The following is a 14,708-nucleotide window of genomic DNA, read 5'->3' as shown; positions in this document are numbered from 1 at the left end:
CTTACATGAAGGCCTTTTTCAGTACATGCAGTCATTTGTTTGGAGCAGATGCTTAATTTGAAGTGCATACATGTTTAATAGAAAGTTTGAAATCTAAAAAATTTTCAATGGTAAATTCTTATTACCTGGATTTTGTAACTTAGGTATGAAAATTTTATCCAGGTTTCAACCCGGAGAAGCAAGCGCAAGAGGCAGATATTTAAGTGCTTTTTTGCAGGTGTAAACTGAAGAATTAAATTATTTACTGAAATAGTTTTTCAGATTGAATCTCTAATGTGGACTTTTGCCTATTTATAAAGGAGGAAATAATTTTAAAATGCCACATTACTTCATCTTAGAAATTTTTCAAAATAAATTTGTTTTTCCTAAAATATTCCAGAATTTAATAGTGATTTGAACTGTGGAAAATTTAAAAAGGTCAAAGAGGAAGGCCTTATTCTGAATATCTTTCCAATTTCTGTTGTCAAAGGCCACTCTATCATTACCTACCTGAAAACACCTCTGAAAGACTAATCAGAGTTTACTTAGATTGGTGATAGGTAATGGACTTCATAAACAGTTTGGTTACTTCTAAATATATTGAAGTATATTAAAAACACATTTTAAAAAGTCTTGCTTTCTCTGAACAATTTTAGTTTGGGCATAAGGGATATTGCCAGAATATAACACCTCTCATTCTGTGATCTGATCATTTGTGTGTGTGTGTGTGTCCTCAGTTGAATGTTTAACTATATGAAACCTCTGTGAAGTATATTGCAGAATTCTTTTTCCAAGTGGCCATCCTTCTCCCTAGCTTTAACTCATAGTGTGTCCGTTCCTCCAATATTAACCTTCTCCTTGGATCTCTCATTAGGCACCATAGCCCTTTGGGGTGGCAAAAATGGAGAAGTGGGAATGGTGCTGCACCCCTTTTCATATTCTGGCCCAACTACAGTCAGTCCTCAAGGCCCTTTCCTTAATGTAACCCGTAATACATCTGAAATCAGACTGGCCTGAGACAGGCAAGAGCTGAGGTTGGGTGGGACGCAGACATCTGTAATATTTTAAAGCCCCCAAGAGATTGTAATGTGCAGCCCGGGTTGAGAACTAGAGCATGGAAAAGAGAGCAATGAAGAGAGGCAGTCTCACCAAATTCCATTATATGTTATAAAAATACCACTGACTCATCTGTGATCATCTCACAGGGCTTCTTTGTCTCTGGCCCTCATCCTGCTTCATGCAGCGGCTGCCACCCCCTCAACTCGGGGCTCATTCACAGATGTTCACATTCCTCCAAATGGGAGGCGAGGGGTGGGAGTCCCCTCCCTGCAGCCTGATGCCCTACTTGTGAGTTCATTTCCTATCTAAGTGCCTACCTTTCCCTTGAGGGACTGACACACAGAATAGAATGATCGCCCCCTTCAGAGAGTCCATACTCCCACAGAACCATGGAAACCATCTGGTCAGTCCTGGCATGGTCTGTAAGTCCTACACACACCACACAGCACCGGGGGAGTCATGCCCCTACTATACACCTTTCACTATCAGAAGTTGAAGGAGGACCATTCTCTGCACTGGGCTTGGGGCCTGGAGGAAATTCAGTTAACAAAGACCAGTATAATTGAAGAGTTTAGCACTGGAGTCGTCTGCTAGGAGGCTGTGGGGGTCTTTGAGAAGGGAGATCTGAAAGAGAGGCTCAGAAAATCAGACTAGCATGTGACCCAGGGTCACATACTCACACACTTCTTCTCTGAAGACCTGCTGTCTCCACTCACTGGCTTAGGCCATTTTCCCAGAGACACATTTGAGCCTTCTAGAACGTTTGGGTCTTTCTTTCATCTGTCCTGGGACTGTCCCTGGGTTCTGCTGTACCCTGGAGCAGTCATTGTTTTTGTGGCTTAGTGGGCTTGCTATTTCCTAAGGGTAGAGTCTTTGAAGTTAAAGACTTAAGGACCAGTGGGAATTTGGGGGCAAGGAACTGTACTCACTGGGAATTTTCAGTCGCCAGTTTTTTGAGTCCATTCCTGAAGCAGAGTGTTTTTCATAGCCTCTTTAATTAAATTTATATTTGGGTGGTTAGCTGTAGTGGGGGAGGAAGGGAGGATGGGATTGAGGGGGAGGATTTCTGTGAATCAATGGGATGGTTTTCAGGTGCCTCAGGCAAAGTAGGAAAAGAAATTTAGCTGTTCTCCATCTGACTCTGTAGAGTAGTCTGTCTCCTTCCTTCTGTCCAAATTTTATGTTTTTTTCCCTACATTAAGGATATTTAGTCACCCAAATGATCACCTCGAGATTTTATTCAAGTGTTGAATAATAAAGATAGCTAATACTTACTCTGAGTTACTGTAATATGCCAAGCACTGTTCCACATGCTTCAGATTCTTACAATAACTGTAAGAGGTAGATATGATTATTATTTGCATTTTATGGATGAGGGATCTGAAGCACAGAGAGGTAAATAAATTACAATAAGGTCACACAGCTGGCACATTGATTCCATTCCAGGCAGACTGGCTCCAGAGCCAATGCTCTTAACCAGTCTGTAGTGCCTCTTTTGATGTGTCATACTGTATCAATATATGACATTGTTTTAAAATACCTGTGGGCCCTACATCCAACTTTTAAAAATTCTTCCTTTTTATTTAATGCACATGGTCTCAAAGTATGGTCAAATGAGTCCATAAAGTCATAACTGTTTTCAAAGTAATACTAAGATACTATTTTTCCTTTTTACTTTCATTCTCTCATGAGTGTACAGTAGAGTTTTCCAGAGATGTCATGACCTATGATATCACAACACATTGAATACCAAAGCAGATGTAAAAATCTAGCTGCCTTCTCTTAAGCCAGAAGTTAAAGAGATTTGCAGACATGCAAAACAATGTCACTCTTCTGTTTGGTTTATATTTTAGAAAATGTAAGGGGGCGCATAAAGATATTATTTAACATATAATGGGCTTATTGTTATTTTAAAATGAATTAATAAATATCTGACAAATTGCTCAGTTAAAGGCTCAGTAAGGCCTTATGAACAAATGCTCTTCAGGTCCTGAGACCAAAATGTTTGAGAACCACCAGTTTAATGTACTTGTATAAACTATTGCTAGTCAAGTGTGCTTCAAGTGTGGTATAAGAAGTAGTTAAGGGCGGCGCCTGTGGCTCAGTCGGTAAGGCGCCGGCCCCATATACCGAGGGTGGCGGGTTCAAACCCGGCCCCGGCCAAACTGCAACAAAAAAATAGCTGGGCGTTGTGGCGGGCGCCTGTGGTCCCAGCTACTCGGGAGGCTGAGGCAGGAGAATCGCTTAAGCCCAGGAGTTGGAGGTTGCTGTGAGCTGTGTGATGCCATGGCACTCTACCGAGGGCCATAAAGTGAAACTCTGTCTCTACAAAAAAAAAAAAAAAAAAAAAGTAGTTAAAAAGGCAGAATCTCAGGCCCCACTCCCAATGTACAGAATCAGAATCCATGGTGTTAGCAAGAGGGGGTTTGTTTGCACGGTGAAAAGTGGAGGGCCACAGGCAATTTAGCAAGTCAGTGACCTCTAGCTAAATTTCAGTCTGGGGAGGCTTTGGAGATTTCATTCTCAGTTCTCTACACCCAGAAGCTGGATGAGATCTCACCTATTTGAGATTCTTCAGTTCTACTCTTTTCAGTGTCTCTTCCTACTTCACAAAGCGGTTCTCACATCCTCATCAAAGCCAGCAACCCCAGAGCAGGATTTATAGCAGTGGTTTTCAAACCTGTGTAGGAGTCATGTGGGGGGTTGAGGGGAGCTTGTTAAAGCACAGTTGCTGGGCTCTGCTCCCAAAGGTTCTGATTCAGGGAGTCAGTTCCCAGGTGATGTTGATACTGCAGGTGCGGGAACCACACTTTGGGATCTTGCCAGGCAATATTTATTCAATTGTACAATTATGTCAGGCCCATGGAACTTACGGGAGAGAGATGTCTTTAACTTCCACAGTTTCAAAACGAATCTCTTCAAGTATAAAAATATCTGAAAAATAAAATCCATTTTTGCTAGAAAGACATCTGTATCTTTTAATAAATGGAAAGCAGTAAGATTTTTGGCAGGTCACAGGTCATGTGGAACACTGCTGTTCTCTCTAAATGGTGTGAGAGCTAAGGCTCAGCTTCTTCTGCACTAATTGCAAAATCACCACAAAAGGCTACCTAAGTAGCATGTCAAGTTCATTTATCACTATTTAAACTGATAGTGCTGCTCCCCCTCCCCCCGCCCCCACAGAAACCAGTAACAGATGAGCGTAGACCAGTGAATTGCCATCTCTGAGCACGAGATAACATGGTTAGAATCATCAGATTTCCTCTGCTCAAAAGCTGCCATAAATCCCTGGCCTGGTATCTGTTCCCAGGCTTGCAAACCCAGCGCTGTCAACGGATATGGACCTTTCAGCAGGATTTGCTGAGCTAAACAGGTGTCTGATGAAAAGCGTGTAATCCTCCAAGATTATCATCCCCTAAAAGCAGCCGGTGACCCCGAACTCACATAATCCAGACAGATGGGAGTTGGGAGTGAGTAGCTTGCCAAAGTTTACACTTTTGTATTGAGGAGATTCGTATGGTTTGGTCTCAGGTTGTAGGAGACGGAGGTGTACCAGGGTGAGGGTGGCTGTCCTTGTTGGGATGTCCTTATCCACATCCATACCCTTGCCTGAGAACATTATTCTACTTCTGGTCCATCTGTTCTCTTGAATACTACTAGTTTAAAAGGAAAGAATTTTCATATTAAATGAGGGTTAACCTTGCAGTTATTATGCTGAGAGTTAAATCTAATTTTGGAATTTGGGTCTCTAAAAACAAATCTTGACCTTGTCTGAATAGTTCCTTATCGTAATGGATCTTTCTACATGAAAGCAAATCTCTATAACTTTTTTTCCTCCCCCTGGGAAGGAGTTAACCATTTCAAACTCTGGGGAATCAGGGATAGTTAACGCGAGAATTGATTTTCTTACTACAAGTAGGTCATCTTTAACAGAGATGAGGTACACTTGGGCTCCATGCAGTACAGCTTAGAAATGCTTACTTTCAGAGATAGCACGTTCTTCCTTTTCCTTGGTAATCTTTTGAATTAAATCTGTGGCCCACACACTGAAACTCCAACCTCCCCTTGCCTAGCTTTTGCTACAATCAAGATAGTTGATGTGGGTAAGGGGTTTATGGGCCACACAATTTTCAATTACAAGGTTCCCACTCACAGTTAAGTGCTGTTCGCCAGCACCTGGCTCACAGACAAGTTCAAGGGAATAATTTCACCAGCGATTAATTATACTGCAGCTACTGGGATTTGTCCTCCAAACATCACTTTGTTTTCCATCTGAAACAGCCAGGTTTCCCCAGGGATAGTAGGGATTTTTTTCTGATTGAAAGTATCCTGACTTAAGGAGAAGTGTTAGAGCATCGTGGGAATCTATTCACCAGGGGTGTATTGTACTTGTTTCAGATGCTTCAGGATAATACACCGGCTTCCAAGATAAGTGCTTTTTATTTCCCTGCATCTTAGATCAATTGTTTGGAATCTTTTTGGTAAGTTAAATTTAAGAGCTGTAACTTAACCCACCACATCTCTATGATTACTTGCTAAGTGAAATGTTCTTACCAAAATTACTCTTTCATTGGAGTGCACCATAATTATTCTTTGAAGAGCCTGGAAAAAGTAGGAAGAAACAAAACATCCCATGTTATGGAGGTCAGAGTAGTAAAGTGCTACCAGCTGCAGCTTCTTTGAGGGGAAGTGCCCACAGCAGGTAAAATTTGAACTCTGTTCTCCATCAAGCTCATGCACAAATGGAGTAGATGGGATGAACACTTCTAAGCTGTGCAGTTTAACGTTTTACAAGTGATTTCACTTAACTGTAGTAAGGACTCAGACATTTATACTTGCTTATTTTGGTTCTTATAGATTCTATTTAGGCCCCAAACATTCTCCTTCAGGAGCAGACTTTGTGGACTTACAAATGGCTCTTGGCATGTCAGTTCCTTCCACTAGTTGTAAGTTCCTTCTTTATCGAAATGGATCTATCCACCCGAAGGCAACTCTCTGGAGAGGAGAAGGAAACACTCCCTGCAGGCAATGCAGTGGTCCCTTCAGACAGTGGCCTTATGTGGTCTGCACCGTTGGTGCCTGCCACGCCTGTAAACCCACCTGCTGTGTTCTGGTAGGAGCTTAGGTTTGCTTTTGGTCCTGGCTAGCACCCAGGAAAATACCACCTCTGGGCAGGTATCGCAACATCCTTGCTTCCATCGGCTGTCCTAACACAGTACAACGGCATCTGCTGGGAAAGACCAGGGGACTCAGTGTAGCCAAGCTCATCAGAGCTGTCACCCTGCTGCCACCTCCCCTGTCCTCAGGCCCCAGGACTATTCCATGGCAGTATCAGTCATAGACCACAGTGTATGTCCAAGGGCGTGTCCTAGGTGACAGCCACTTACAGTGGTAGGAATAGCAGGTCCCAAAAGGTATGTATGTGCCTAAGTGCTCCCCACAAACCACAAGCTGCTTGCTAGTTTGAGTGGCCTACCCTATTTAGGCTCAGGATCTGATTCGGTGTGTCTGTACTGCTTCAGGGTGTGAAACATGAACAGCTGTGTAAAGTATGTTTTGGGGGATTCTGGCTGCTTCCTTTTTCCCTACTAGGGATTGTGGGAAGGGAAGACAGAACAAAAATAAAACATGCTTCCTGGGTAAGGTGGCCCACCATAATTGGGGACGGGAGGTAGAAAAGGCACATACCACCCTCTGAACACTTTTATTATACAGAAATCTTTCTGCTGGACCAAAGGTGGGGGATCTGTCTCCAACAGTGGGCTTCGAATAAGTACCAGTGAGTGCCTAGGGACTTTACTGCAGGGGACTTTTAATTGTGGGATCTCGTGGACAAAAGGGAATAGTTCCTTATCTGTGGTTCTGTGGTTCTCTGCCTCCCCCCCCCCCCCAGGAATATAGAGCTGGGACCCCCAGCTGACTGAGCACATTTCTCAGCATGCGCCAAGCACTTAGGAGGCAGGTGACAGATGTGCCAATTATCTATATTCTGAGGTTTGGGCTTGCTTCATACTCTAGCAAGAGAGAGAGCTCTTGTCTATGTTGACGGGACACAATATGGGCTGGCTTTGGCACAGTGGCCATCGATGTTAGCATTCCTGACACACTGCTATTGAAAACCTCATTCTGCAGCCGAATTACATGTCGACAGTGATTTGACTGTAAAATTTTGTGTGCTTGCTCGCGTTCAGTCAAATACTTTATACTTAAACACGAGTTAAAGAGACAAATAAGTCAAAAGACTTCCGCAAAACCTAAAGTTAAATTTATGCTTATTCTTTATAATGGCATTCAGATTAAAGCCATCAAAATGCAAAATGCTGTGATTACCTCTCTAGGGTTCAGGTTGGATTTCTTATTCTGTATTTCTACATTATTCTATTTGCAGTGATTTTGAAAGCAGGAAAATGCATCCGAGGCATTGATTTCTTCTTTAACCAAAAAGCTAAAATTGAGAGAATTCTTGAGAATGCAGCCATTTTGGAAATGTAGATAAAGAAGAAAAATGCTGAAGATTTGGGTGGTTTACAGAGCAGCATGGTTTTGTAATTGCTGCCACCTACTGTATGTGGTTGATGTTTGTTTAAATTTAGGAAGTACATGAAGGTGAGGCTGTTGAAATAGATAATTAGAGCAAGGTAGACATCATTAGTTTATAGCATTTCTTCTCTACCCCGTAAGTGGCTCTTAATTACCAAGAAAGCCGCCAGCTTTCATTCATTACCTTCAAGTGGATTTAAAGGATTTTTTTTTTTCATTTTAAAATTCCTTTGCCAAGGAACCTTCACAGTAATGCTGTAAAATGGATTCAAAAGTTTGACATGCGAGAGGATTTTTCCAAGTGTACACTTAGAAAAATAGGTTGTTTTAAGGAGTTTTGTTTTAAGAGCAACATTCTAGGGTTGGATTACAAATTAATTTCCATGAAAGAGGTGAAAATAGAGCTACTGGAACTGATGTGAGTTGTAGCAGTTGAGTTGAAAGACGCTCCTTTATTAGTCCTACAACAAAGCTTCAGATCAACCCGCTAGTTAAATGTAACAAGCAATATAGACTCTGAGTCAACAGAGGCCCTTCTCTTTTATTAAGACCCAGCTGTCAAAGGGTCATTAGGTCCTTCCTGTGGAAAACAACTTGCCCATTAATGTTTGGGGTGGTCCTTGACAGGATTTCTGAGTAAATGCCTGACATTTCGTTTTTGAACGAATCTAAAGCTGGCGGGAGAACTGGATGTTGAGACTTACCAGAAGTAATGTCTTCAGCTGTAGCTTTTAGTTTTTGTTAAATATGACAGGATGTATGTTTGAAATGCTGCTGCTGGCTGCGTGAATTGACTTACTGTGTCACCCTAAAAGATTCAAAAGCATAAACTTCATGGAGATCAAATCACTATAACTGGGAGGAGGCTACACACGTAAAATGAGTGTTGTTTTCTGGTGTGATGTTTTTACCTTGTTGCTACCCATATTATTTTATTTCTAGTGGCCCCTGATCCAAGCTCTGGGGAACACCACAGTGAGGTGGACTTTTACTTTTTTCTGCCTTAGGCTATTTGCTTTCTAGAAGGGAAGGCCAAGCAGGGTCTCCTGAAAAGCCACTCTCTGATCTGGGCCGCCTCTCCTACCTGGCCTATTGGAAAAGTGTCATCTTAGAATATCTCTACCACCACCACGAGCGGCACATCAGCATCAAGGCGATTAGCAGAGCTACAGGCATGTGCCCACATGACATTGCCACCACTCTGCAGCACCTCCACATGATCGACAAGAGAGATGGCAGGTGAGAACCAGGATCCCGGGCTGCCTCTCAAGCGTCCCACACCAGAAAGGGACACTGGAGGTCCGGTGCCATTCATTCTAGTTAAAGATAAGAGTTTCCCTAACCGCATTATTAAAACCTCTCTCCTTAAAAGAAAACATGAAATGACAATTTTTTATGGGTTATATTTCAACTCGATGTGCTTTCTGATTTTCTCTAACCCAGATACTGTTAGGGCTAGCATATGTCAATGTGTGAAGGTGAAGTGAAATTTGAGCTTTAGATTGCACTTTATATTCTGCCTTATCACACTACAGATTTGTCATCATTAGAAGGGAAAAGTTGATATTGGGCCACATGGAAAAACTGAAAACCTGTTCCCGAGCCAATGAACTTGATCCAGAGAGTCTAAGGTGGACCCCGATTTTAATTTCTAATGCTGCAGTTTCTGAAGAGGAGCGAGAGGCTGAGAAAGAGGTAATGATTGTCTTTATCAGTCTAACTTGTGTAACTTCAATCTTGTAGCATTCTTAAGCTAAGAAAGTCATTAACATCATTGTCAAAGGCTGGTTATGTAGAGATGGCTTGTGAAATGATATGGCACTAATTTATTCTAACTGAGGTTGCATGATAAGACATGATAATTTTATTGAATTGAGTATGAAAAATGAAACATTTATCATTGATCACAAGGCAGCATTTTTCACTACTGAGAGTATGTAATCAGATCAGATTCGATGCTGAGCTCCAAGGCTGCAATGTCAATTGATTCTTTGTGTTCATGAACTTGCTTAAAGTGCTCCATGCCAGTGAGCATGTAATGTAGTGATAAAGGACTCAAATCAATTCGCTGCATCATTAATACTGCCAAATATCCCATGAAACCCAATCTTCTTTGATTTGTTAGCCTAACTGATGCAAAAGGGTCCTGAGATGATGCAGCTGGAGTTTGCGTGCCTGGCTGACTGTTCTGACCAGAACCGAGTTAGAGGCCCTTTGCCATTGATCTGTAGAGGCTCTGGCTGTGTAACTGCCCTCTCACCGGCTGCCATTTTTACCCCCTACCCCCACCCCTTAGGCTGAGCGGCTAATGGAACAAGCAAGCTGCTGGGAGAAGGAGGAGCAAGAAATCCTGTCATCTAGAGCTAACAGTAGGCAATCACCTGCAAAAGTACAATCGAAAAATAAATATTTGCATTCTCCTGAGAGCCGGACAGTGGCAGGGGAGCGAGGGCAGCTGATGGAGCTGTCTAAAGAGAGCAGTGACGAAGAGGAAGAGGATGAAGAAGATGAAGATGAAGAAGAGGATGAGGAGGAGGAAGAAGAGGAGGAGGAGGAGGAAGAAAATATTCAGAGCTCTCCCCCACGATTGACTAAACCACAGTCAGTTGCCATAAAGAGAAAGGTATGTGTCTGTTTAGATTTTTAGTCTGTGAGTCACTTTCAATCAAATCTTAATTGTCATTGCAAACGTTCTATTAGTATCTGTTTCACTCTGTTCTTTAGATGTAGTTGATGTAGTTTATGTGTACTCAGTCCCACTGATCATATATCATAACCGTTTATCTTATTGTCATGATTGTGTTTACTTTTTGAGGTTTGTTAGTGCTATGACAGGAAACCAGGGACAAGCCAGCTTCCTAGTGTAGTAGTCACTGCCACCTACTGGTGTGCAGGAGTAGAGTAAGTCGGGTTATAGGAACAGAAATGGGCCCCAGAGAGCACTTAAACCACCCTTCAACTCCTAGAGAGGCCAGGAGACTGATCCAAGGTCACCTGACTCATTAGAGACTGAACCAGGGCCACATGAGCACTTAAGACTCCAAGCCCACTGCTGCTGATGCTATTTCTTTGTCTCGTTCTTGGCATAGAATGGCTAGAAAGTATTTAACATCTTGATTTTAGTGGTGATAGTTTGCATCTGTGGCCCACTACCCGTAGCTTAGTAGTGTGATGATTCCTTTGGCTCTACCTTATCATAAAGAGAAGAATTGATTTTTTTCTTTAGGTAATTGCTCACCCAGATATGATCTCTTTGTCCTCAGTATCTGTCTGGGACATAGAGAGGGGCTAAATATTGTATAGACAAGACTGATAGAACACAGTACACGTTAAGGCTCTGCCCCCAAGGACATCTGACGTGGTGTCTGTCAGGGCACATGCTGTTCTCACTCCCAGCTCAGGGGTCCTTCCTCTAAGCCCAGTAGTAGTGGAAGGTGTGGGGAGACAGAAGAAAGGAGCATTCCATAAAGTGGACTTTTGGCTTATGAATAATCTTTTAATTTCTTACAAGGAGAATCTATTCATGTGTTTTATATATATATCACAAAAGAAACTTATTCTAAAAAACATCAAAAACAAGAATCATCCAAGGCATGATGTGGACTACTGCCATTTAATGGACTAGACTTAAAGGAAACCAGTTCTCTATATTGGCTACACTTATGTTTAAGAAAATTCTAATGGATTAGAGCAGGCAGGCAGATTAGAAGAATTAATAACTATAAGTTAAATTATAGAATATGATTAATAAGTTTATCTGTGTTTCTTCAGCGAACATTCAGAGTATTAAACACTCAGAGTGTTCAAAAGACACAGTAATTCTTGGATACAGTTTACCTGAAAGTTCGCTTTTTTTTTTTTTTGAGACAGAGCCTCAAGCTGTTGCCCTGGGTAGAGTGCCGTGGCATCACAGCTCACAGCAACCTCCAACTCCTGTTGGGCTTAAGTGATTCTCCTGTCTCTGTCTCCCAAGTAGCTGGGACTATAGGTGCCCACCCACAATGCCCAGCTTTTTTGGGGGGAGGGGTGGCGGGGGTTGCAGCCACCATTGTTTGGCAGGCCTGGGCTGGATTTGAACCTGCCAGCTTTGGTGTATGTGGCTGGCACATTAGCTGCTTGAGCCACAGGTGCCAAGCCTGAAGGTTGGCTTTTAACCAAGAATATGGAACCCTTCTTTGCAGTGTATTGCAGTTGGGGAAGGGGTAACAATTATTGACAGATTACATTTTAGCAGCAAATCTACCCATCATTCCTCTATTTGAATTTTATATCATCAAATACTTTTTTTGCTTTGGAAAAATATTTTATAGTTGCAATTATGGAGCATCATTTGTGCCAACCTTAGGTGTAATTTAAAAAAATATTTCTTAACACAGGAATTCGAGACTATAGTGAGCTAGATTCCACATTCTAGCTTGGGCAACAGAGCTAGACCCCCATCTGAAAAAAAAATTTTTTTTAATTAAAAAATATGTATATATTTCTTATAAGTAAGACATCTTACATGTCTTTTAACTTTTTTGGTGCCTTCTAAATTAAAATATTTTGTAAAATTATCAGTTGCTCACATCTCAGCAGCCACCAACACATGACTCTGTTGACATTTTAAACAAGTAATCCTTTCTTCAAGTACTATTTCCTTTCCTTTTCATAGTTCCTGAAGTCCTATAAAATAGGAACAAGTAGGCTAATTTGTACCATATTTCCCATAGTGCTCTGCTTGTAGTGGGTGCTCTTAGAACAGTTAACATGTGAGTGATCTGATGGCTAGTTAATTATTGCACCATTTTTAGAAACAGTGGAGTCCGTGATGACCTTAATGTCTGTTATGTGCAGGCTATTGAAGCCAGCAAGTACCACTTGAAAAATATATGCTAGAAAAGCAACACTTAGCTTTTAAAATCTTCAGTCAAGCTGCTAGGATGTTCCCTCTCAAAGCATCTGCTTGAGTAAACAACTGTTTTATTTGGAAAACACTTGCCTGTGTAGTTGGAGCCCAAGGGGGAATGTTAAACATCAAATGGAAGGTTAAGTACAAAGGCATTACAGAAGTCTGTACGTGTAAGATTCTCAGACACGCGTTCAGTACATGTTTGCTGCATATCGACTCAACCATTTAATTTCTCATGAGCTCTTATGTATTATGTTTGGAATTAATTTCAGAGGCCTTTTGTACTAAAGAAGAAAAGAGGTCGTAAACGCAGGAGGATCAACAGCAGTGTAACAACAGAGACCATTTCTGAGACGACAGAAGTACTGAATGAACCCTTTGACAACTCCGATGAAGAGAGGCCAATGCCACAGCTGGAACCTACCTGTGAGATTGAAGTGGAGGAAGATGGCAGGAAGCCAATCCTGAGAAAAGCATTCCAACATCAATCTGGGAAGAAAAGACAAACAGAGGAAGGGGAAGGAAGAGACAATCATTGCTTTAAGAATGCTGACCCTTGTAGAAGTAAGTAGAGCAATTATAAAACCTTACCCTTGTGAATGTCTGAGCGTGACTTGCTGCCCAAGAGCAGGCTGCTGGAGTTGTTACCCAAAGGCACCTGAGAGGTGGTGCTGGTACACCAGAAGTAAGTGCTCATCTGTCCTTTTCATTCATAAAATCGTCTGTCCCTTCTTCCTGGAATTAGATTTTATGTAAAACAACTTGTAAGGCCAGAACATTTGTCAGATGGATTCTTCTTACTTTCTAGAAATTAGCTTATACCCCAAAACTTTGAAGTCTGCAGGTCAGGGGCACACTGCATTTCCTTGATTCTAATAGGTTTGTTTTTTTTCACATTTAGTAATCCTAAAGTCAGGATATACATGTATTATAGTCAATGTAAGCATTGAATGTGATCTTTTTTTTTTTTTTTCTTGGAAAACAAATGTTAGTAAATCAGTGATGCATCTTATAATCAGTGGTGTCTTAGTATTTATTGCTATTAAGAATTGCCGGGCGCGGTGGCTCACACCTATAATTCCAGCACTCTGGGAGGCTGAGATGGGTGGATTGCTTGGACTCACAAGTTCAAGACCAGCCTCAGCAAGAATGATACCCCAACTCTACTAAAAACAGAAAAAGCTAGCTGGATTTAGTGGTGCATGCCTGTAGTCCCAGCTACTCAGGAGGCTGAGGCAAAAGGATCCCTCAAGCCCAAGAGTTTGAGGTTGCTGTGAACTATGACACTACAGCACTCTAGTCAGGGCATAGCATGAGACTCTGTCTCAAAAAAAAAAAAAAAAATCATTTAAACTTAACCTACACCATCAGTATTACCTTTGGTATCATAGAATAATGTTGAAATCAGGAAACTGTCCTTCCTTTTAAGTTGGCAAGGGCATCATCCATAGGTCATCCTCTTAAAAAAAAAAAAAATGCCAAATGCCAGTGAATTTTGTCTTTGATGCCCTATTTAGAAGCAGCCAACCCTTGCCTGCCAGGTTGGGAACTTGTGCTCCCAGGTGTATCATAAGAATTTATGGGTCAGTCTTTTTACTCTGTAACTGAAAAGACTATTCAAAATTTAATTTCAGTGTAGGGAACAAGCCATCTTATTTGCCTGGAAGCCACAGGTATCGCTTAGCTTTTAAAAAGCCACTGTTTTAAGAACATAAACATTTTTTTTTTTTTTTTGAGATTGTCTCACTTTATTGCCCTCAGGTAGAGCACTGTGGCATCACAGCTCACAGCAACCTCCACTCCTAGGCTTAGGCAATTCTTTTGCCTCAGCCTCCCAAGTAGCTGGGACTACAGGAACCCAACACAAGGTGCAGCTATGTTTTGTTGCAGTTTGGCTGGGGCCAGGTTTGAACCTGTCACCCTTGGTATATGGGGCCAGCACTCTACTCACTGAGCCACTGTTGCTGCACACAGGGTTTTGCTGAGGGAATGACATCTTACCCTGGGTATAGAGAAACCAAACTTTGGTTGTTCTTTGTTTTTGTTTGTTTGTTTGTTTGTTTTTCTTTTTTCAACAAATGAACATATAATACACGGCAGTGAGAAGTTTTTTGTTTTTGTTTCTGCTTTTTGGAAATTGAACCTTATTTCCATTTTGGGCTGTTTTCTCTGGCGCCTGAATCGTCACTACCTTCATTCTCTACTTTGCGTCATTTGCTTTATTTGCCTTTAAAAATTC

At 41.7% G+C, this 14,708-nt stretch overlaps 1 protein-coding gene across 6 annotated transcripts in view; it reads left to right on the top strand.

Annotated features, from left to right (window-relative positions):
• Positions 1-14,708, top strand: part of KAT6B (lysine acetyltransferase 6B) — a 219,582-nt gene that overhangs the window by 199,475 nt on the left and 5,399 nt on the right. For all 6 annotated transcript variants that reach the window (XM_053583543.1, XM_053583540.1, XM_053583538.1 and 3 more), the window contains exons 14-17: positions 8,586-8,817; positions 9,114-9,273; positions 9,875-10,201; positions 12,742-13,033. In XM_053583543.1, coding sequence (XP_053439518.1) covers positions 8,586-8,817; positions 9,114-9,273; positions 9,875-10,201; positions 12,742-13,033 — 1,011 coding nt within the window. The remainder of the gene's footprint in view (positions 1-8,585; positions 8,818-9,113; positions 9,274-9,874; positions 10,202-12,741; positions 13,034-14,708) is intronic.

Source organism: Nycticebus coucang, chromosome 3 (genome assembly GCF_027406575.1).
Source record: "Nycticebus coucang isolate mNycCou1 chromosome 3, mNycCou1.pri, whole genome shotgun sequence".
NCBI classification, from domain to species: Eukaryota; Metazoa; Chordata; class Mammalia; order Primates; family Lorisidae; genus Nycticebus; species Nycticebus coucang.
This window is presented reverse-complemented; position numbering and strand designations above follow the sequence as displayed.